This window comes from Penicilliopsis zonata, assembly GCF_001890105.1.
Source record: "Penicilliopsis zonata CBS 506.65 unplaced genomic scaffold ASPZOscaffold_41, whole genome shotgun sequence".
NCBI lineage: Eukaryota > Fungi > Ascomycota > Eurotiomycetes > Eurotiales > Aspergillaceae > Penicilliopsis > Penicilliopsis zonata.
Genome location: NW_019208945.1, coordinates 39036 through 60439, shown reverse-complemented (window position 1 = coordinate 60439; position 21404 = coordinate 39036). Strand labels below are relative to the sequence as shown.

General features: G+C 35.7%; 5 protein-coding genes across 5 annotated transcripts; 4 read left to right on the top strand and 1 right to left on the bottom strand.

The window, feature by feature from the left end:
* Positions 1 to 2397: 2397 nt before the first annotated feature.
* On the bottom strand, positions 2398 to 4643 carry ASPZODRAFT_126134 (hypothetical protein). Its single transcript, XM_022721461.1, has 7 exons — positions 4507 to 4643; positions 3496 to 4450; positions 3338 to 3440; positions 3169 to 3272; positions 2917 to 3115; positions 2723 to 2861; positions 2398 to 2670 (listed from the first exon to the last, which is right to left on the bottom strand). The coding sequence occupies exons 1-7, from the start codon at positions 4601 to 4603 to the stop codon at positions 2462 to 2464; spliced, it is 1806 nt and encodes a 601-aa protein (XP_022576603.1). The 5' UTR covers positions 4604 to 4643; the 3' UTR covers positions 2398 to 2461.
* Positions 4644 to 5061: 418 nt separating this feature from the next.
* Positions 5062 to 6547, top strand: ASPZODRAFT_137510 (hypothetical protein). The gene is made up of 2 exons (XM_022724351.1): positions 5062 to 5846; positions 5904 to 6547. Exons 1-2 carry the CDS (start codon positions 5069 to 5071, stop codon positions 6413 to 6415), a joined length of 1290 nt encoding a protein of 429 aa, XP_022576602.1. The 5' UTR covers positions 5062 to 5068; the 3' UTR covers positions 6416 to 6547.
* A 907-nt stretch (positions 6548 to 7454) lies between these two features.
* ASPZODRAFT_105830 (hypothetical protein) lies at positions 7455 to 9445 on the top strand. Its single transcript, XM_022720921.1, has 3 exons — positions 7455 to 7875; positions 7942 to 8111; positions 8168 to 9445. Exons 1-3 carry the CDS (start codon positions 7475 to 7477, stop codon positions 9385 to 9387), a joined length of 1791 nt encoding a protein of 596 aa, XP_022576601.1. The 5' UTR covers positions 7455 to 7474; the 3' UTR covers positions 9388 to 9445.
* A 254-nt stretch (positions 9446 to 9699) lies between these two features.
* ASPZODRAFT_77757 (hypothetical protein) lies at positions 9700 to 11175 on the top strand (the record flags this gene model as incomplete). Its single annotated transcript, XM_022730194.1, has 4 exons — positions 9700 to 9931; positions 9983 to 10251; positions 10300 to 10864; positions 10925 to 11175. The coding sequence occupies 4 exons, from the start codon at positions 9700 to 9702 to the stop codon at positions 11173 to 11175; spliced, it is 1317 nt and encodes a 438-aa protein (XP_022576600.1).
* Positions 11176 to 11443: 268 nt separating this feature from the next.
* On the top strand, positions 11444 to 12996 carry ASPZODRAFT_137507 (hypothetical protein; the record flags this gene model as incomplete). The annotated part of the gene is made up of 1 exon (XM_022724350.1): positions 11444 to 12996. A coding segment is annotated over one exon (1504 nt), but the record flags the coding sequence as incomplete, so codon positions are not given.
* Positions 12997 to 21404: the final 8408 nt, after the last annotated feature.

The following is a 21404-nucleotide window of genomic DNA, read 5'->3' as shown; positions in this document are numbered from 1 at the left end:
ATTTAGTATATTAATTATAATAAAGCCTAAAGACCTAAAGGCTTTAAGTATAAATAAATAGCTATATTAAAGCTAGATGCCACTACCCCTAAATAACTAAAAAAAGATACTTAAGTATTAATATAAAAACTAATTTATTAAGGCTATAATAATTAAATATAATAGTCTATCTAAATATAAAATATTTTAAACTATTAAATAATTAAATAATACTATAATTATCTTACTCTAATAAGTATTCACCTATAAATTTAATTTAGATAGTTACTTAATAAAGTTTAAAGTATAATTATATATATAAAGAGACTTATAGCCTTTTTTAATATAAAAAATATAAGCTATAATACTTATAGTATAAATATTCTAGATATTAATATTATTAATTATTATATTTAATCTAAAGATATACTAATAAAATATAGTTAATATATTTATTAATAGTCTATTAAATAAGATAATTTATATAGATATATCTTTTAGATTTATATAGAATAATAAAGCCCTCTTATTAATATAAGCCTTATATAAGTTATAAAGATTATTAAAGTTATAGTAAAAGAATTTAATTATAACTTTTAAAATATTAAGATTAAAGTTATTTAAAGATCTTTACCTCTTTATAAATAATAAGCTTACTTTATTAATATATATTAATAACTTTATCTTTACTTACTTTAAAGAGGATAAAGTATATATAAATAAATTTAATAAAGTACTAAATAGTATTTATTAAATATATAAGATAAAACTTAAATAGTTTCTTAATATATAGATTTATAAAGACTATATTAACTAAAAGCTTTAATTATATTAAAATATTTATATTATAATAATTATTATAAAGTATAAGCTTCTAGACTATAAACTACTATAGATGCTAGTATTAATTAATTATTTAATTAAAAATATAAAAACTATAATATAAAGTTAAATATAATACTATTAGAAATTAGTAAGATTACTTATTTATATAATAATTATTATAAGAGTAAAATTAGTCTAGATTATAAATAAATTAGGAGAATTCTTATTAAATCTATTAATAAAGTATATTAAAGCTATAGAATAAGTAATTCTATACTTATATAAAATAAGATTCCTAGCTATTTACTATAAATACTTAATAGAGAGCCTTATAAATAATCTATTAATTAACTAAATACTTATAGATTATCTAATATTTATATATATAAATAATATAATATATATAGATAATAATAATTATAAAAGTATATAAGGATATATCTATCTATTATATAGAGGATCTATAGATTAAAAGGTATTAAAATAATAAATTATAATAATATTAACTATAAAGGCTAAATTAACTATAATCTTATATATAAAGAAGGAGCTATTCTAGTAAAAATAACTATTTATATTTATTAAATTTAATATAAAGTATTAATTAAGTATTTTATATAATAAATAGACTATTAACCTACTTATAAAAGAGGTGCTATTTATATATATTAAGCTTTAATATATTAATATCTAATAGCACTAGCTTTACTAGGAGACTTAGGCTAGGATAATATAAATTTAATAAATCTTAATAACTTATATATCTATAAATAGCTTTATAAAAATATTAATAGGCTTATAGTATTAAAAGTTTATTAAGATACTTAATATAAAGGATATTAAGATAATAAAGATAATAATAAAATTAGGATAATACTAGAGAGGTATATTATAGAAAAGGATAACCTTAAGGCTGCTAATTAGGATAATTTATATATATTTACACTATTATTTAATTAGCTAAGCCTAATATAGTTAGCATTATACTTTAATTTTTTATTTACTCAACATATCTGGCCTGACTGACGTCAGATATGCTGGGTAGGGTGCGAATCATATAGGAATATGATACTATTGGCCCTGAATACGTATAGGATTTGTTAAACCATCAATCCCTGGTCGCCGCGGTTTTTGGACAGGGATGGCTGCAGTTAATGACTATCTAATATATAGTGGTCTTAAGAACAACCTATGGAGTAACTAGACAAAAATTAGTGAACTAAGTTTAAAACTGAATTTAAGAACTGATGTTAGACAAATTTCTCCATGTTGTTAGTGGATTATGACAGCTCCGCGTTAAGCAGCGGATCTGGAGGCCAATCTTACAGCTAGAATATCACAATAGAAACCCTTGACAGAGCTTGGAAACATTCATGGAAATAGTATATAGAGTAGGGCATATTAGTCTATATGCTATATAAGTATAAATAATATTTAGCCATACAATCATAAAACACTATCAATAGGATATATAATATTTATGGATTAGAATGCTTTGGTAGTGGCGCAATGTAGTAAATATAATAGCAAGGAAGAAGATAAAAAGAAAGATAATCTAGTTGGTATTAGAGGGTAATTATAATTCTTTCCCCCCTTAAATACCAAGGACTTGACTGATATTAAAATAAAGAAGTGAATATCTATAGCCAGTGAAGTTTCACTTGTAATCAATGCTAGTTTCCCCAATTTCCTTGTCATCTGGTCCCAGAATCTTGAATTTCAGTCTGCCCATATCAGCGAGCAGGTCAAATCCGAGTTTGTATTCCAGTCGCCACATGGTCCTATCACTACTATTTCTTTTTTGTTCAAATCTCAATAGATCGCTCTCCTTGAAGCTGTAGTGGATAGTGCCGACATGGTGACACACTATATAGTTTCAGTAACTCTCCCTAGGTCCAAGTTGACGGTAGGCACTCACATGGCGAGTCATACCACTCCGGGGGCGTATCAGCTGCGCATGTGTAGAGATCAAGTTCAAGATCCAAAGAAGACCCTTTATTGTGCACATGGTAGAGACCCTGGAGAGGCGACTCATCATCTGGGCCAATTGAGTCCCCCTGGGCAGTGTCAGTATTGTTGGCAAAGAAGAAAAAAAGGTATGTTTGGAGTTACCTTGCCGATGACCCAATCGAGACGCGACGTACAATGCTTGTCCCCGTACCATTCACAAATATATGACGCACTTTCAGGATCTATTCCTTCCCGGAATCTCAAACTTGATCTAAAGCCATAGTGAAGCCTGCATTTGCGCTTCTTGGGACGCACGCTCCTCAACCCTCGTAAAGCAGCTCCTTTCACGACACTCGCTTGTCTAAGTCTGATTAGAGGGACTTGGCATATCCAAAAGATGGAATTGAACCTCACGGATTCTCTGGACACATCAAGGTGATTCCCTGTTCTCCACACCAGACTGTAAGAGTGTCATTGAGCCATGGTGAGTCGCCGAATCCTCCCACAAGTATCAACGTCTGTCCAGATGGCCAAGCGTCAGCTTACAGCATGGGTCTATACGACGACGAATGAATATCCATACTTTGATCTTGACAGAAGATTTATGCCGCAGCTGGCGGAGTTGGTCTTTCAAAAGCCGCTTGATCTCGTCGGTGACAGGTTGGAAGAAGGATTTCATATCGGCGCTGTCAATCGTGAGCATATAAGCATATCTTAGGGATTCATGGAGTACACAAGAACCTTGTAAACATCACAACCCCATCTTCAGAATTGTAATTCTCCGAGTCCGTCATGCCTGGCATCACCAGGTCAATCTCAAACGTTTTGTCCATCGTCCCAGAGACTCCAAAGTCACGCTTTTCGGCCTCAAAGTCTTTCATAAAGTGACTCCCTGGGCCCTTTTTCTCGAACTTCATCTTATCAAACGATGACCCAAACTTTGCAGACATCCACTTGTGAAAGTTGCGATCAATATAGGTTGATCCGCATTTCCCTCCAGTTCCCACCAAGAGCTCTTCAAATTCGAGGTTTGGCTGCATATGAGTAACAAGGTAAGTGATGATGTCCACAGTACCACCACCGCAGTCACAGATCAGGAGCCCATCTCCAATGTTGACAGGGTTGCTGTCACTCTTTGAGAAAGAGTTCAAAGTTGATATCGCAGCCGCTTCAGGCTCAGTGATCATGTTGATCTCGTCCATGGGGCGCGAGTCAAAGCCGGCACGGGAAGCGGCCTGGTATGTATCATGTCTGGCCTTGTCTGACCAGATGGCAGGAGTGGTGAACCAGAACTCCAGCGTTGTTTCTCGCAGGACCTCGCGGGTCAGGCGTCTCTCCAGATAGGAGATGGTATATTTGTAGATCTCCGCAAGGTAATCTGTGCATACATCACGAGCGTCGGCCTTGAATGCTGGTATCTTCATCAAACCATCCTCGATGGGATCGCGGCCCCGAGACTGAGAGATGTGGCTGCTCTGCGGATCAAGGAGAAGCTTGGTCCATGTGTATGCCTTCATCTTCGGAACCACTTGGTATCCCCATGCAACGTCTCCTCCGCCGATCGAAGGGTTTTCGGATCTGTACGCGATGCGAGAGGGGGTCTTCCAAGTCTCTTCTTGCTCTCGAGCAGGGCCGGGCCAGGTGCGAATCACATGGATGTTGTTGGCACCTTGGGAAGTGTTGACAAAGCTCACTCCTGGACTCGATTAGACACCAAATTGCTGGGATAGGGGTGATAGAAGTGATGCGCACCAGTAAACGTAGTGCCATAGTCCACTCCGACGATGACCTTGTGTAAAGCTTGGTAGGGGGGCGGCAGAGTGTCCAGATCGAAAGTCAAGATCGCCATTACAAATATTGTATGCACTGGTGATAGAGGGAAGAGTGTGTCAATAAGAGTTAAGAGGAAGGAAATCAAGCCCCTTAGGAAGTATTCAGGGGAGTCAGAATCTAAATACAGGCCTTCACTCGAGTCTAGTGCAGCCTTGCTGCTGGCTGCTCCTCTTCCCCTCTTCGTGTGTTCAAGGCTGGGCCTCAGCACCGCCTTATCTCTGTGTAACATGGCCCTCAGCCTTGTCATCAACTTCCAATAGAATAGCTGAGATTGATTGCTTCTCCCAATACCAGCAAACATAGACTTGCCCATGCAGTCTGTGCTAATATAATTGGCCGGCAGTAGACGCCCATAGCGGGCAGACCTTTGTGGGTTGTTTGTCTTCATCCCCGTCCCCATTATTTCTCTTGACCTTCATCATCCCCAAAAAACTGAAAACCGAATCTCTAAGTGTTCAACTCATTTAAACCGTCGCGGAGGATGAACTCTCCAGTCGAATATTACCAACAGCAGACCCTTGTCGGCGCTACAGACCAACAGGCTCCAGAAAGGGAACTGTTCGATCTGAGGCAACGGATTCAGATCAGAGATCGCACTATCGACGAGCAGAAGAGTGAAATCGATCAACTTCGAAAGATGAAGACGAGCTTCGGTTCAGCACTTAATCACTTTGGACGCATGATTTTCGATGCTGTAGACAGCTCGGCTTCTGCCGAACACAAGGAATTGAAACAAAGACACCAGGATCTCCAGGTTCGTCTGAGTGAGGCTGAAAAGGAGTTGGTCGAGGTCAAACAAATGTATCTCAGAACGGCTCAGTCTCTTCGCCATGTCCAGGAAAGGGCTTTTCAACTGCAGGACCAACAAGACTGGGCTCCAGACTCCCATGAAGCGGTCTGTCGGGAGCTGAATAAACTATATGCAGATGCCCACAAGTGGTGCAAGGTATATTCACACCAAGCATGTTCTATTCTTAAGACAAAGCCAGAGGAGTGGCCTGCTGAATGCAAAGATGTGGTCCGCTACGATGAAAAAGCCTTCTCAAAGAATGCACGACATTTGCCGTCTCTCGTTTTGGAAGCCCTTCTTATGGATTGTATCTACAAGAGAATCTTTGCCAAACCGCTCTTCTTTCTGCCACGGAGGCTGAATGGTCATCTCTTGGAGGAAACGGAGAATTGGAATGATTATGCTACTACAGCTCTAAGACATGAGCCACACCTGTCCCTCGAAGAGATGTTAGACGAGGTCATCCAGGGCGAGTCGAAACTTCCAGAAACAGGCTGACATTGGCTAATATTTTCTCGATATATAGGTGACTTAGAGGGAGGCCAGGCCTGGAGATCCCAATGGCTGAGACTACTCAACCCTAAACACCGCGATGACAAAAAGGATTTGACGCGACTTGAGGCAACCAAAGTGCGGAGTGCCACGGCTCGCAAAGAGGCGGCTATGGATATTATGCAAGGCTTCATAGATACCGTTACTGGGCATTTGATCAGCCCCTTGGCTACTGATGGAGTAGCCTTTACGTCATTAGCCAACATTTTCATCACTGCAGCCGAAACGTCAAACAAGCTCTGGCTGCGGAAGAGCTACATTGAGGTCCGGACGATGGAAACCCTTTCGCCGACTTTCGTGCATGATATGGAACTTCTCAAAGCCCATAGACTACACAATCGAGTTCTCGATGATGACCCAACTGCATTGGATGGGGCGCCTATTCATATCGTCACTCAACCAGCAGTTCTCGTGCATGGTCTGAGCGATGGGACTGATTACAGCCAAACTTGGCTTTGGAAAGCTGCGGTGGTATGGATGGGGTGAAGGCACTCTATCATACACAAGGATGTATCAAATGGAATGTCAAATGGATGCTTATTGTCGAGTTGATAAGCTATTTTATTCTCTCCATGACCTTCTTACTGTCTTGATTAAAAAAGAAAACACCGATAGGGCCAAGACAAGGACACGGTCTACACCCTGCAATGACCAACGTAAACGTCAAGCATGTGAAATGGCACACGCCTACGATGATCCAGTTAGCAGTCCGATCTCGATAATAAGTGTCAGAAATAGCTCTAGGTAGTGAGAGTAAGTATTTTGGATAGATTTAGAGCAATGTGGTGTCTAGTACTAGAGCTTCCCACCTTTTTCCAGACTCAGTAGACGGAGTCTTGCTGATAACTACAAAATGCATGCATATAGTGAGATTTAAGATATAATATAAATGGAATAGTCGTTTCATATATACAGATGGGAATTGTAGAATAATAAATACCCTGTCTCGCTGTAACTGGTGGTGCAGAGATTTATACAGTGTAACTCCAAAACCCTAAACCCTAAGTCTACCTCTGCTGTTCTTTTAGTTTATTGGCTCATAATACACTGATCACACTAATATCTATGCTATATCAGGTTGAATCTACTGGGCGCAGCTTCCTTGGCATTCTTGCTAAAGGTGCGCTGTTGGAGGCCTTGCAGGACACTACTGCGTAAAGAGACGCACTTCGGAGATGACTCGATAAGAAAGCAAAGCCAGCTGGCTACTCGTGCTAAATTCAATAGGCTCATCTGGCAGAATTTGACGCTTCCTTTCCTTCCTCAAGACATCTATTTCTCTTCTGCTTCTTGACTTCTTTGCCCGGCTCATATTCTCATACATTTTAAATAGAAAATCACTGAGCTAGCTGGCTAGTGGATGGCGGCTGAGGCCACTAAGCAGGGATGCAGCATGGAGGCGCAATTCTCATAATACGAGGCAGAATCTCCAGATTAATTCTGTGGTCAGCATAATGGCTGCAATCACCTATAATGGGCCATCGAGTGCCAGCTCATTAATGCCCCTTCCTCACTTTCCTTCGATATGAACTTTGCTTCATACAGATGGATGATCAAAGCATCCAGCTACGTCTGTTGAACGCAGATGAAGAGGCACAACAGGCCTCTTCGACGAACCTCTCCCGTACGAGGCTTGCCAGTTGGGCATGGGAAACAGGCGGGATCATCCTATCGGCCGCGCTGATTGTGACTCTCGTCGTCCTCCTGCGCTACTATGATGGCCGCCGCGAGCCCGCATGGGAGCACATGTCGCTCAACACACTCATCGCGTGGTTGAGCACCATCACCAAGGCATGTGTCCTGTTTTCGGCCAGCCAGGGACTCGGGCAGCTGAAATGGGCGTGGTTCTCGACGCAGAAGCGCCCGCTGGACGATCTGGGCGGCTTTGACGCTGCTAGCCGGGGCGTTCTAGGTGGTCTCGCCCTTATATTCCGGGTGCGAGGGAGGTTGGTGGTGGTTATTCCTAAAGTCAATCTTTCCCTGCCATTGCTTACGCCCTCTACGTCTTCTAGGCACTTTGCTGTTGTCGGCAGCCTCGCCATAGTGCTGGCCGTCGGCTTCGATCCGTTTGTGCAGAACTTGGTGCACTATGTCCCTCGCAGCGTGGTGGATGCATCGCAGTCGTGTCTTCTGGGCAACACATCAATGTACAACACTGTCGGGCCATTGATGGGTGGAGATTGTAAGTCATACTGATACCGAGGTATCTACATTATCATCTACATGCTGACAGCCAAGTATCTTATGTGGACCCCGTTCTCAAGGCCAATGTCTACAACTCCCTGTTCAATCCGAGCTCCAGCCAAACCTGGGCCACGCCGCAGAATACCTGCTCGACGGGCAATTGTGTCTGGGAGCCATCCGCCAACCTCGCCGTGCGTGCGCTTTGTTCCAACGTCACATCATATCTAGAGCGAAGCTATACATATGTATCGAACGGCTCATATGTCAAATGCACCGTCACCCTCGGTAGCAACGGCACTCTCTCGACCCAGTACCTCTCAACAGGCAGCGGTGCGCAGCCCATGGTGGTCACCACCGTGGAGAGTGAGTCGGCGCTGGTGTACCAGAACGCCAGCCTCCCCGTTGTGCAGTACATCCTTGCCAGGGGGTCCAACGACGGTACAAACGGCGGCGGCGGGATTGCCACGGACATCAACAACGGCACGCAGTTCATCGCCACCGAGTGTGCTCTGGAGCCCCTTGTGCGCAGCGTGCAGGCCTCTGTTTCCCAGGGCGTTTACCAGGAGACCCTACTCGCCGATTGGGCGACAGTCAACACGACGGCGCCGATGGACGCGGGTTACAGTGACTTCCGGGTCGCTTTCAGCCCTGGATGGAAGAATTCCAGCGGCCTGGGCCTGAACTCGCCTGGAGAGCTGTTCGCCCTTGGCTTCGAAGCCTGGGACTCCATGATAGTGTTCTTTGAGGCGCTTTTTGAAGGCTTCGTGAGCGCTGGCTCGGATGTTTTCGAGTTTGAGCCCTCTGGAGCGGACTCGTACGCCACGACAGATGCCCTCGAGGCCATCTTCTACGGTAACTTCAGCAGCAGCTGTGCTGTGGACGACCAGTTGACCTGCGCCATGGAAAATGTGGCGACGGCGATCTCCAAGACGATTCGTGATTCGGCGTTTACCAGTGGTGAGGAATCTGACGTTGCAACCACAGTCAACACCAATATCACCATGGGACACACGATGACGACTGTCTCCTTTGTAGCCGTCCACTGGCAATGGCTGCTTCTACCTTTATTCGTCTGGCTACTGGCCACCGTGTCCTGGATCGGTGCAGTGTGGAAGAGTGGCCCCCAGATCCCGGTGTGGAAAAATGATATCCTGCCGCTGCTCTTTCTCTATCGTCCGGCCGATAGGGTCGAGATGGTTGGCAAGGACATTCCTGTGAGCTTTCGACAGGAGACTCGGGTCAGGCTTAACCAGGGGCATCTAATCAATACATAGCAGGTATATCAAAGATAATCAAAGATATATCAATGAGATATATACTTGAAAGAGTGACACATAATTAATTTATTAAACTTGTTGTAGATACTATCTAGATGAACATTGCAAATGAATTGAAAAATTCATGAAAAATGAACGGCGTATCGGAATACCGGAATGCGGAGGATAAGAGTTCGTTTTACGTAAAGTATCTCGCTGACGGTTACCAATCAGTCAATTGCCGAGATCCCTGATAATCATCCTCCGTACAGGAAGCTCAATAAGTACACGACTTGGCGACAAGGAAATTAAGTCAATCAACGGCTAAGCATGAGTCTCCCACACCCCCAAGGCATGAGCTCCTTCTGGAGAAAAGACCCTCTTCCCCTGGATAACCACCGTTCCACCCCCCACCTGCCGGCGGAGAGCGACTTGGTCATCGTTGGCGGGGGATACAGTGCCGGCGCCCTGGTGACGCATATTCTGGCCGAGTACCCCGACCATCCGTCTATTCTGGTCTTGGAGGCTCGCCAGCTGTGCTCAGGGGCGACAGGCAGAAATGGTATGGTAGTATTGTGCATTGGTTTGATTCTTCTTGCTTATTGCTCTTCAGGCGGCCATCTCAAACCAGACCCGTACTCGCATGCCGGCGCGTTGGCCAATGAACATGGCCTCGCCGCTGGACAAGAAGTTGCGGCGTTTGAAAACGCCAACCTGGTCGCTGTCAAGAAGTACATCGAACAGGAGAACGTCGACTGCGACCTGGTCGTGACGCGCGGGTGCGACGTGCATTTCAAGGAGGAGCAGGTCGCCCAGGCGAAGAAGGCGTTGCAGATGATGAACAGCGGAGACGCTTTTCAGACCTGCAAGAATGTAGAACAGGTAACATATTTATATTTCTTAATATTTGTATATATCTAATGATGATAGGTATCTGGCGTCAAAAACGCCCGGGGCTGCGTCACCTTCACAGCAGGGCATTTATGGCCCTCCAAGCTGATCCACCATATGTTCCGTCAAGCCATCGCGCAGGGGGTCAACGTCCAGACGCACACATCCGTGCAGTCCCTGACTCGTCTCCCAGACGGCCGGTGGTCGCTGCTGACCTCGCGCGGGACGGTGATCGCCCGCCAGGTGGTGATGGCCACCAACGCGTACACAGCCGCCCTGCTGCCCGAGTACCACGAGCAGATCATCCCGTACCGCGCCGTGAGCTGTCGGATTGTGACGCCCGGCAAGGCCCCCCTGCTGACCAACACGTACTCGCTGCGCTTCACCGACTGGGACTTTGACTATCTGATTCCCCGGCCGGACGGGAGCATCATCGTCGGCGGCGCGCGGTCGGCGTACTGCCAGAAAAAGGACGCCTGGTACGGCAATGCAGATGACAGCGGCGTCATTGAAGAGACCCGACGGTATTTCGACGGATACATGCAGCGTCACTTTATCGGATGGGAGGAGTCCAACGCCCATGTCGATGATATCTGGACCGGCAGTGAGTAAAACCCTAACCCTAAACCCTAAACCCTAACCCTAGGGTTTCTAACTATTCTAGTCATGGGCTATTCGCGCGACAAACTCCCTCGCATCGGTCCAATCCCCCATCGAGACGGACTGTTCATCATGGCAGGCTGGACAGGACACGGAATGCCCCAGATCTTCCTGGCTGCCAAAGGCATGGCCGAGATGGTGGTCGGGGGCAAGCCGTACAGCCAGACCGGTCTCCCCCGTTTGTTCGAGGAGACGCCGGATAGGATGAAGGCGCCGAATAAAGTTCTCGAAGGATGGAGCAAGGCGAAGCTGTGATAGGAGACCGGCGCCGAGGTAGACGATAGAAGCTGGGTAGAATAAGATAATTGAGGCTCCACAAGAATCCTTCTTATCGCCTGTATTGCAAATACGGTATTCCATCAATCAACGTATATTACACTGCTGATTGGCTTCATGAACCCCAATCCTTTCTTATCGGCTTTCAATTCAATTGCTAATGGATTCCCCGCATAAATCTGAAATATAAGGCGCTTAAGCCCCCGCAGCTCATGCAGGTACGGTCAATATTCAAGCTTCCATCCACCATGGACTCTTACAATGAGAAACAGCCTGAAAAACCGTCCGACAGCGACGATGTCGTCGCCATGGGCTATGCCGCCGAGGTGCCTCGCAAGTTCACCCTGCTGACGCTGTTTGGCATCGGCTACGAGATCTGCGTCTCCCCCGTCGCCCTCATTGTTTCGCTGGGCCTGTCCATCGGCAGTGGCGGCCAGGCCACCCTGGTCTGGGGCCAGTTCCTCATCTATCTTGTGGCCTTTTGTGTTGCTGCCAGCCTGGCAGAGCTGGCGTCCGCCTATCCCAACGCTGGCGGCCAGTACTACTGGGCAGCCATGCTGGCGCCCCCCCCTGTGCGACGGGTGACTGCCTTTGTGGTCGGCTATCTCAGCTGGGCGTCGGCCCTGCTGGGCTGTGCCTCGTCGCTGATCGCCGCCGCCCAGATGGCCGGCGCCCTGTACCTCCTCGGGCATCCCACCGCGAGTGTCCAGCCGTGGATGACGTTTCTCATCTACCAGGCGTTCAACGCCATCATGTTCGTCTTCAACTGCTGGGCCACCATCACGCCGCGGTTCAGCCGCTTCTGGCTGGCCATCGCCATCGCCACCCCCATCATCGTCTTTGTCGCCCTGCTCGCCCGCACCGAGTCCAAACGCTCGGCCGAGTTCGTCTTCACCGGCTTCACCAATCTCTCCGGCTGGCCCGATGGCCTGGCCTTCCTCACGGGCCTCTGCGGCGTCAACTGGGGGTTCTGTGGCCTCGACGCCGTCACCCATATGGCCGAGGAGATCCCCGACCCGCGCCGCAACGTGCCGCGCGCCCTGATGGCCACCGTCGCCATCGGCGCCATCCTGTCCTGGCCCGTCGCCATCGCGGTGCTCTTCTGCGTGCAGGATATCCCCGAGGTCATCGACACCTCGACGGGCATCGCCTCGCTCCAGCTCTTCCTGCAGGTCTTCAAGGGGAGCACCGCAGGGCCCATCGCCCTGCAGACCACCCTCCTGTTGAGCTCGCTGGGGGCGGTCTTTGGCATCCAGGCCTGGCAGGCCCGTCTCGCCTGGTCCATCGCCCGCGACGACGGACTCCCCTTCTCCCGCTATCTCAAGACCATCGCCCCGGCTCCCTTCCAGGTGCCCCTGTGGGCGCATCTCTGGTCCTCGCTCTTTGTCGCCCTGCTGGGCTGTCTCTATCTCGGCTCCAGCATCGCCTTTAATTCCTTTGTCAGCGGCACCATGCTCATGCAGTATACCGCTTACTCCGTCTGTATCTTGTTCTTGATCTTCTACCGCGGCAGAGACAACATCCCCCATGGTCCCTTCTGGCTCGGCAAGCTCGGCCTGGTCTGCAACATCGTCACTTTGATCTGGACCCTCTTCACTGTCGTCATTTACTCATTCCCCCCGGACTACCCTACCACCCTGACTACCATGAACTATGTCTCGGTCGTCCTCGTCGGCTTCACCTTTATTTTTTCTGTGTATTATATCATCTACGGCCGCAAGTCTTTTACCGGGCCGCCAGAATTGGAGTAGTATAGAATAGAAATAGAGAGCAACTGATGAATAAATGTTCAGATGAGCATCTATAATAGGCAGCAAGATTTAGTGATACGCCAAGTCTATGCATTTGTATTCTAGCAGTAAGATAGTTTTATGTATCAACCTGCATCAGTGCTATATCAGGTCTCCGGTCTATATAATAATCCATAATCAACCCTAGAACTATGATGTGGTATCAGTTGTATGGACATATTAATCTATCCACTATTCTAGCAACTCTCAAGTAGAAGTGGGGCTTAAATTCTGTATTATAAATGAAAGTTGATGCCTCTAAGCACCTTGTAAGCAGTGACCTCACACTGCTAGGGGTGAAGTAGATGTCTAACAGCAAGATCTAAGAATATAAGGAGTCTATAGTAGGTCTAATGAGAGAATAAGATAAAGTACTTAAGGTTCTATTATCTATCTAAGGGAAAGTATATATCCTAATCCCTAAGTAGGGTACTTAATAGGTGCCCATTAGGTACCTAATACTAATCTACTACTAGCCGCGGGGTAGGCTTAGTTAGATCAGTTGTAGGGACGGCGTCAGTACTGGCCTCATAATATTATCACACTTACTATATCCTACTATAGTATAATTATAGTGCTATTATATTACTACTATAATTTACTATAATACTTATATAACTCCTGAGTTAGCCTTATATTCAGAAGTTCCCTGCCAACCATTCTGCCTGGTGAGACCACTAGGTGGCTAGTGTCATAACACTTTTGACCTCCTATGGGATTCTTGCCTCTTATTAGCTTATCTTTATTTAACTCTTCTTATATCTCTATATTAAGTTTAACCCTAAGTCTTAACTTCCTCTTATAAGAGCCTTTAATACTAAAAATTATAATATATATTAAACAGCTGTTTATAAAGATGGTTTAACTTAATTCTACTCTAGTACTTTTAGTGATTAATATATAAAATAGCTTCTACTATAAATAAGGTAGCTTTATAAAGATAGGCTCTTAAAGTAAACTAATAGTAATTATTCTATATATTAATAAGCTATACTCCGCGTTCTGCGCCACTAATATCCTGGTTTTTTTCCTAAAGATAGGATATAATATAAACTATTCTAATAGATATAGCCATAATAGAGGGGATCATGTTAAAGAATTATAAGGTCTAATATAAGGGTCTTAGAATACTAATATTCTAGATAAACTCATGCCTAAGTCTAATAAAAAGGTTATTAATAAAATAAGAAATTCTGGTTTCTTTTAGATATTACTAGAAAACACCCTAAAGCAGCATAAAGTCAATTATTTAATTTTAATAAGAGTAAGGATAGATATATATATTAAGTTAATAGTAAGAGATGCCTATTAGATAGACTTTACTATTATTACTATAAGTAATATAATTAAGATATATAATAAGCTAGACTATTTAGCTACTCTATATACTTTATAAAGGTTTAGTGGCACAGTATTAATAGTAGAAGTAATTAAAGCTTTATAAAAGTTATAAGACTTATATAATTAAAGAATATTATAAATATATGTTCTAATATTAAATTAAGCTATTAATTCCGCCTAGTCTTTCTTCTCATATAAATAAGACTCTCTGTAAGCAGTGACCTTGCACTACTAGGGGTAGATAAGTAAGATATTAGCACAACTAGATAATAGTAAGATCTAGAGATATAAGGAGTCTATAATAGGTCTAATAAGAGAATAAGATAAAGTGCTTAAGGTTCTATTCTATCTAGAAGGGATAATATATATCTTAACTTTAAATAAGGTACTTAATAAGTGCCTAATTAATACTTAATATTAACTAATAGTTATATAGTATACTTAATTAAATAGCTTATAAGGTAGTATTAGTACTAGTCTTATAATTATTCCTCTCCTTTAAGAGGCTTAGCCCTAAGCTGTTATAAAAATAAATAAAAAATAGTTATTTTTATAAGTAGACTTTAATTAAATACTATATAGATATAATATTAAATATAAGAGTTTATTAATAAAGAAATAAAGAGTATAAGTAAAAGTTAAATATATTAAGGGAGAGGTGTTTCTAAGGGTTAAGTAAATAAAATAAGGTCTATATTTATTAAGTACTAAAGTATAAATATTATTATTTTATATAATTTAATTCTTATTCTCTAGCTTCTTAATAAGGTCTTTTAGTATATATAGCCTCTTTTTCTTAATAATAATAAGATGCTAGAAGCTAATTAGATAATATAAATTTAATTTTTTTTATCTATACTTTAGTAAGTTATTTTAATAACTATTCCTTTATTTTACTAATCTTTTAATAATATATAATAATAATCTATAAGATAAATACTTACTTCTTATTAATCTATTATTTCCTAATAGTTTTAGTATATAGTAGCTATTAATAATAAGAAGGTAATATCTTATTTTACCCCTTATTTTATTTTCTTAACCTTAATATTATATTTATTTAGTAATAACTTAGAGGAGATAAATAATATCTCTTTAACTTATTTAATATAAGAGACTACTTTTTTTAATAATAAAATTCTTAAAAAAGTACCTCTTATTTATTATATTTAGCTTCTTAATAACTTATTTAAGTCTACTTATAATAGCTATTTTACCCCTAGCTTAAAGCTAGTTAAATTTAAGATTATAAAGACTATTTAAGATATAAATATATATATAGCTACCCTTATTTAGAAAGATATATTTAATACTTTTAGTTAACTTTAATATATATATTATATTAATATTATAGATATAAAGTACTTTATTTAATATATTTATTTTATATTAATAAGTATCTAGTATCTTTATTATACTATAAATAATATTATCTATATAGTAGACTATATTTAAGATAATATTTTTAATTAAAAAGTATAATATCTTTATAAAGTCTCTACTACTCTTAATATCTTAGATATAGCTATAGTAGTTATCTTTTAATTAAATATCTATACTTAGAAGGCTAATATAGATATTTATTAGTATTAACTTTAATTAATAGTAGTAATAAGTTAACCCTTTATTATTAGTATAACTTTAATAGCTCTTACTTTAGTAATATTAATATTTATATCTTAATTACTTCTAGTTATTTTATAGGATATTATAGTAGTAGTTTAAGAGCTTATAATAACTATAGTAAAGATAAAGAATCTATTAAATAATAAGTTATAAATTAAAGAGATATAGACTTAATATTTTCTTAATATAAATAATAATTATATTTATAATAATAATTTTTTTTAATTATAAATAATTTTATTAAGATATTACTAATAAACCTTTAAATTTATAAAAAAAAAGAAGAAGGTTTATATTAATAAGTAAATAAGTTTTTATCTATTTAATATCTATAATATCTAAAGAAAATCTAATAAGAAAAAACTTTAGGTTTATTTAGGACACTCTTATTAAAATATAGACTTTAAAGAAGAGTTCTTTTTTAAGAAGTTTTTTAATACCTTTTAAGTATTCTTTAGGTCCTCTTTAGACTACTAGAATATCTTATATAATAAGTATTTTTATATAATTAAGTATTATATCTCTTTATTCTTATTAATTTAATAGTTTAAGATTTTATCTACTTCTTACTCCTTCTTATCTTCTACTTTAATTAATTATAATAAGGGCTTATTATAATTATTATATTAATAATATAGCTTTAGCTTAGATATATAGAAGATAAAGTAAATCCTTTTATAAACTTTAAATAAGTATAAATAGTATATTTATTTACTTACTATCTCTATAATAAGAAAAAGTCTTAAATAATAGTTATTAAGCTTCTAAGAAGGTTATAAGGACTTAATATTAATATTAATAATAAATATCTTTTAATTTATTATATAATATATAGGTTATTATTTTTAATTATAGTATTTTACTTAAGACTCTTATACCTTCTTTAAATAAGTCTTTAGTAACTATTTAATAATTATTATAATTATTAATTATTCTTTAATTAACTTAAGTTAAACCTTTTCCTTAAATAGGCTACTTAATATCTCTATATAGTATTTATATAGTATATATATTAAAGTAATATTAGTAGAGGTATATTTAGAATTATTATAAATAAAAGCTATTATAGATAATAAAGAGCTCTAGTTATCTTATTAGTAGTCTTTAAAAATATAAAGATATTCTTTTAGGACTTAGTTTTATTATTTTATCTAGCTATTAGTTTATAAGTAAAAGACTATATTTAATAAATATCTAATTCTTATAATATTATAGAATATAGTTTAATAATAACTAGTAAAAAGAGATTTTTAATTTAATATAATAGAAGAAGATACCTTATAGATTATAATAACCTAATTAAATATAAGATTTACTAATTTCTCTATATTTATTATATTTTTAGCTAGAATATATAGGGAGTATTTAGTATATCTATTAATAATAATTAGGATAATATTATATATATAGCTATTAATCTTATTCTTTAATAAGAGAAGCCTTATAATAAAATTTATAAAGATACTCTATTATAGTCTCCTAATTATTAATAATAAAAATAATTATTTAGCTAGCTTAGTTCTAGGTGTCTTTATAACTTAATATATATAATATATTTATATATACTTTTTAATATTATAATATAAGATTAACTAATAGTACTTCTAGCTAATTAGTTTAAGTATTTTCTATACTCCTAAGTGCCTTATAAAGGGGTTATTATAATAGAGTTATAAAAGTTCCTACTTAATTATTAAATTAAAGGGTATAATAATAGATTTATACTTATAAAGGAGGCCCTTATCTTTTATACTTTATTTTTTTTTATAAGTTATTTATATTATACTAGATATCTTAAGAGATTATAAAGTTAATTATATAAAGATATCTCTTTATTATAACTCTATAAGAAGCTACTTAAGGTTAGTTACTAGTTTATTTAGAGAGTTCTTATAATTAGCCACTTCTTTAATTAATATTTTTAATATTAAAAGTCCTAAATATTTTAGTTTTTATATCTATATTCTCTAGAGAATATCCTTACCTCTTTATAAATATATCTATTATAAATTAAGCTATAACTTATATTATAATATTAATAATATACTAATATCCTCTTCTTTAGAGATTAGCTTATAATCTTAATAATATAATAAAGTATTTATTAAGTTTATCTTCTTTAGCTTATATTTAATATAAAAGTTATATAAAACTAGTAATTCTACTTAATATATCTAATATATAATCAATATCTTTATAGTAAAGAAGTATCTTAAATTAGTATAATTAGTCTATATTTATATAGGATACTTAGAGCCTTTAAGATAATAATATTAAGTTTTAAATACTTTAATAATAGCTAGAAGCTCCTAATTATAGGTATTATATTATTATTTAATATTATTTAGCTTTTAAGAATAGAAAGTTATAAGATACTATATACTTATTCTTACCTTAAGTTCCCCTTTAATATCTTCTAATTATAATAAAATTATAGTAATTATAAATCTAGATATATTAATTATTAAATATAATTCTTATTCTAAATTAAAAGAAGTTAAAATAAATAGATTTATAAAGGCTTCTTTAAGCTTATTAAATATCTCTCTTATAATAAATATTAATATAAAAGCTTATATTAGCTTCCTCTTTTTTATTTCTTAAATAAGGTTAATAAAGGGTATTATTAAGTTAGAATATTAGTTTATAAATTAATAGAAGTATCTTATAAACCCTAAAAAGACTTATAGATTATAGAATATTTATAGTTTAGACTATTTTTTAATAATATTAATATAAGCTAGATCTATTTTAAAATTATTTTAGCTTATAATAAAGCTAAAGAATTTTAGCTCTAATTTATAGAATTTATATTTAAATAGCTTAATATATAGATTATAAGTATATAGTTAATATAATACTTAATTAATATAGTTAATATATTCCTCTTCTAATTCTAAGAAGATAAGGATATTATTTAGGTAAATTATATAAAAAATATCTAAGATTCTATATATAGCTTTATTAATATAGGATTAAAAAGTAGCTAATATATTAGTAAGTCTAAAGAGTATTATTAAATATTTATATTAATTATAGTAAGTATAGAAGAAAGTCTTCTACTTATTACTTTTATAAATATAGATCTAATAATAAGTATTATATAAGTTAAGCTTAATAAAGAATTTTATATTTATTATTTAATTTATTAGCTTATTAATATATAATAGAGGGTAATAGTTCTTTTTAGTAACTATATTAAGAGTCTTATAGTTAATATATAGTTATAATATACTATTTAGTTTCTTAATAAAAAGAATAGATATATTAATAAAGCTTATTAAGGGCTAAATCTAGCTTTATTATATCTTTTCTTAAAGATACTTATAAAGTATCTCTAGTTTAGGGGCTAATAAGCTATATATAGCCCCTTAAAAAGATAATTTATTACTTATAAGTTTAATTTTATATTTTATAATTCCTATAAGAAGGAGTCTTATCTTATATTTAGAGAAGATACTCTTATAGATCTAATAAACTTTAAGTAGACTAAAGGCCCTTATAAAGCCTAAAATAAGGTCTATAAATAAAAAATAGATAATTTTATTATAAAAGAGCTTAATAAAATAATTTATAAAGTTAATCTTAATTTATTTAATAAGCTACTTAAAGTAATATTAAATTAAGATAATAAAATTAATATATAAATTAATATATATTAATTATATTTACCTTAATATAAGATTATATCCTTATATATTAATAATATTATAAAGGATATTATATTATTTTATTTATTTTTAAGTATTCTAAATAAAAGTTATTAAGAAGAATAAGCTAAAGTAAAAGATAATCTAATTATTAATAAACTTAATAGATCCTAAGTATTTATATATAAGACTTAAGTTATTAATAAATAAAAAATAATAAAAAATAAAGTCTTCTTAGGTGCTATTATTTAATAGTATCTTTATTTTAATATACCTAATTTTAAGAGTAACCTAAATATTAGCTATAATAAGAAATAGTTAATTAAGGTTACCTCTTTATATATAGGCTAAAACTAGTATATTAAGGAGTTTCTATTCTATTATAATAATATTAGGATTATTAATTATTTCTTTAGTATTATCTTTTTCTTAACCTATCTTCTTCTCTTTTTTAGGGTAGTTTAGAGAAATATATCTAGTTTTATTATAAATAAAATAGTATTTTTTTTTTATTTACTATTTATATTTTTTTAGTAAAAGTTATTAAAAAGAATATTATCTTTTTATATCCTTTATAGTATCTTTATCTCTCTCTCTCTTTTAGGACTTCTTATATTAGTCACTAGTGCCTTTACTAGATATTAATATTATAATTATTAATAAATTATAATTAATAATTTTATAAATAAATAATTTTATCCTTTATAAGCTACTTTATTTTAAATCCTTTAGTATATACTTCTTAAGTTTAATAATTAAAAGAAAGCTTATAATAAAGTTAATATTATAAAGGATAATTAGGTTTTTAATAATCTCTTTATATAGCTTTAGTTTAATTATATATATAAAAAATTAGTTCTAGATAAGATCTTTAGTAATTACTTAACTTATAATAAATATTTATATAGTATTCTTTTAGTTACTAAAAAAATTTATAATACTTTAATTTTACTTTTATTATAGATTTTAGAATTTACTAAAAATAATTAACCTTTTATTATAGTCTCTCTTATATTATTAATATAAAAAGTTAAATAATTTAATTAAGATTTATAATTCTAAGTTATAGTACTTTAATTATTTTATCTTTATATTATCTTAAAGCTAACTTTTAATATACTATACTTTACTCTTTTTTTTCTAGAAAAAGGATAATTTAGCTTTTATATAAATTAAAAGATTATATTTCTAAAGATAAAGCTTCTTTATAAATTTATTTATATAAAATTTAAACTCTAAATATTTAATAGTCTTTATTAATAAATATTATTTAATAGTATATAATATTTATTATAGTGCTTTATTATTTATAAGAGCTAGCTAAAGTATAGTATCTTAATACTCTTAATTAATTATAAGTCTAGAGGGAGTTAATAAATTATTAAATAAATCTTTAAGAAGTTTTTAGGCTAACTATTCCTTTACTTAATTTATTAAGATATTAAGAAGTACTTTAGGCCCCTTTATAATATAAATTAATTTATTTATATTAATATTTAATTAGTTAGTTATAGATGCCTTAGTGCTAGAGGTTATTTAAGAATAGTTAAGTATCCTTAATAATTAGTTTAATATTCTTAAGATAATAGTTTATTACTAATATATTATTTATTTTAAATTATTTTTAAGTATAGGTCCCTTATAGCCCTAGGATTCTTATATTAGATTAAGGTTACTTTAATCTAATATATAAGAAAAGTACTTTAAATTATAAGTAGTAACCTTATACTACTAGAGGTAGATAAATAAGATATTAATATAACTAGATAATAATAAGGTTTAGAGATATAAGGAGTCTATA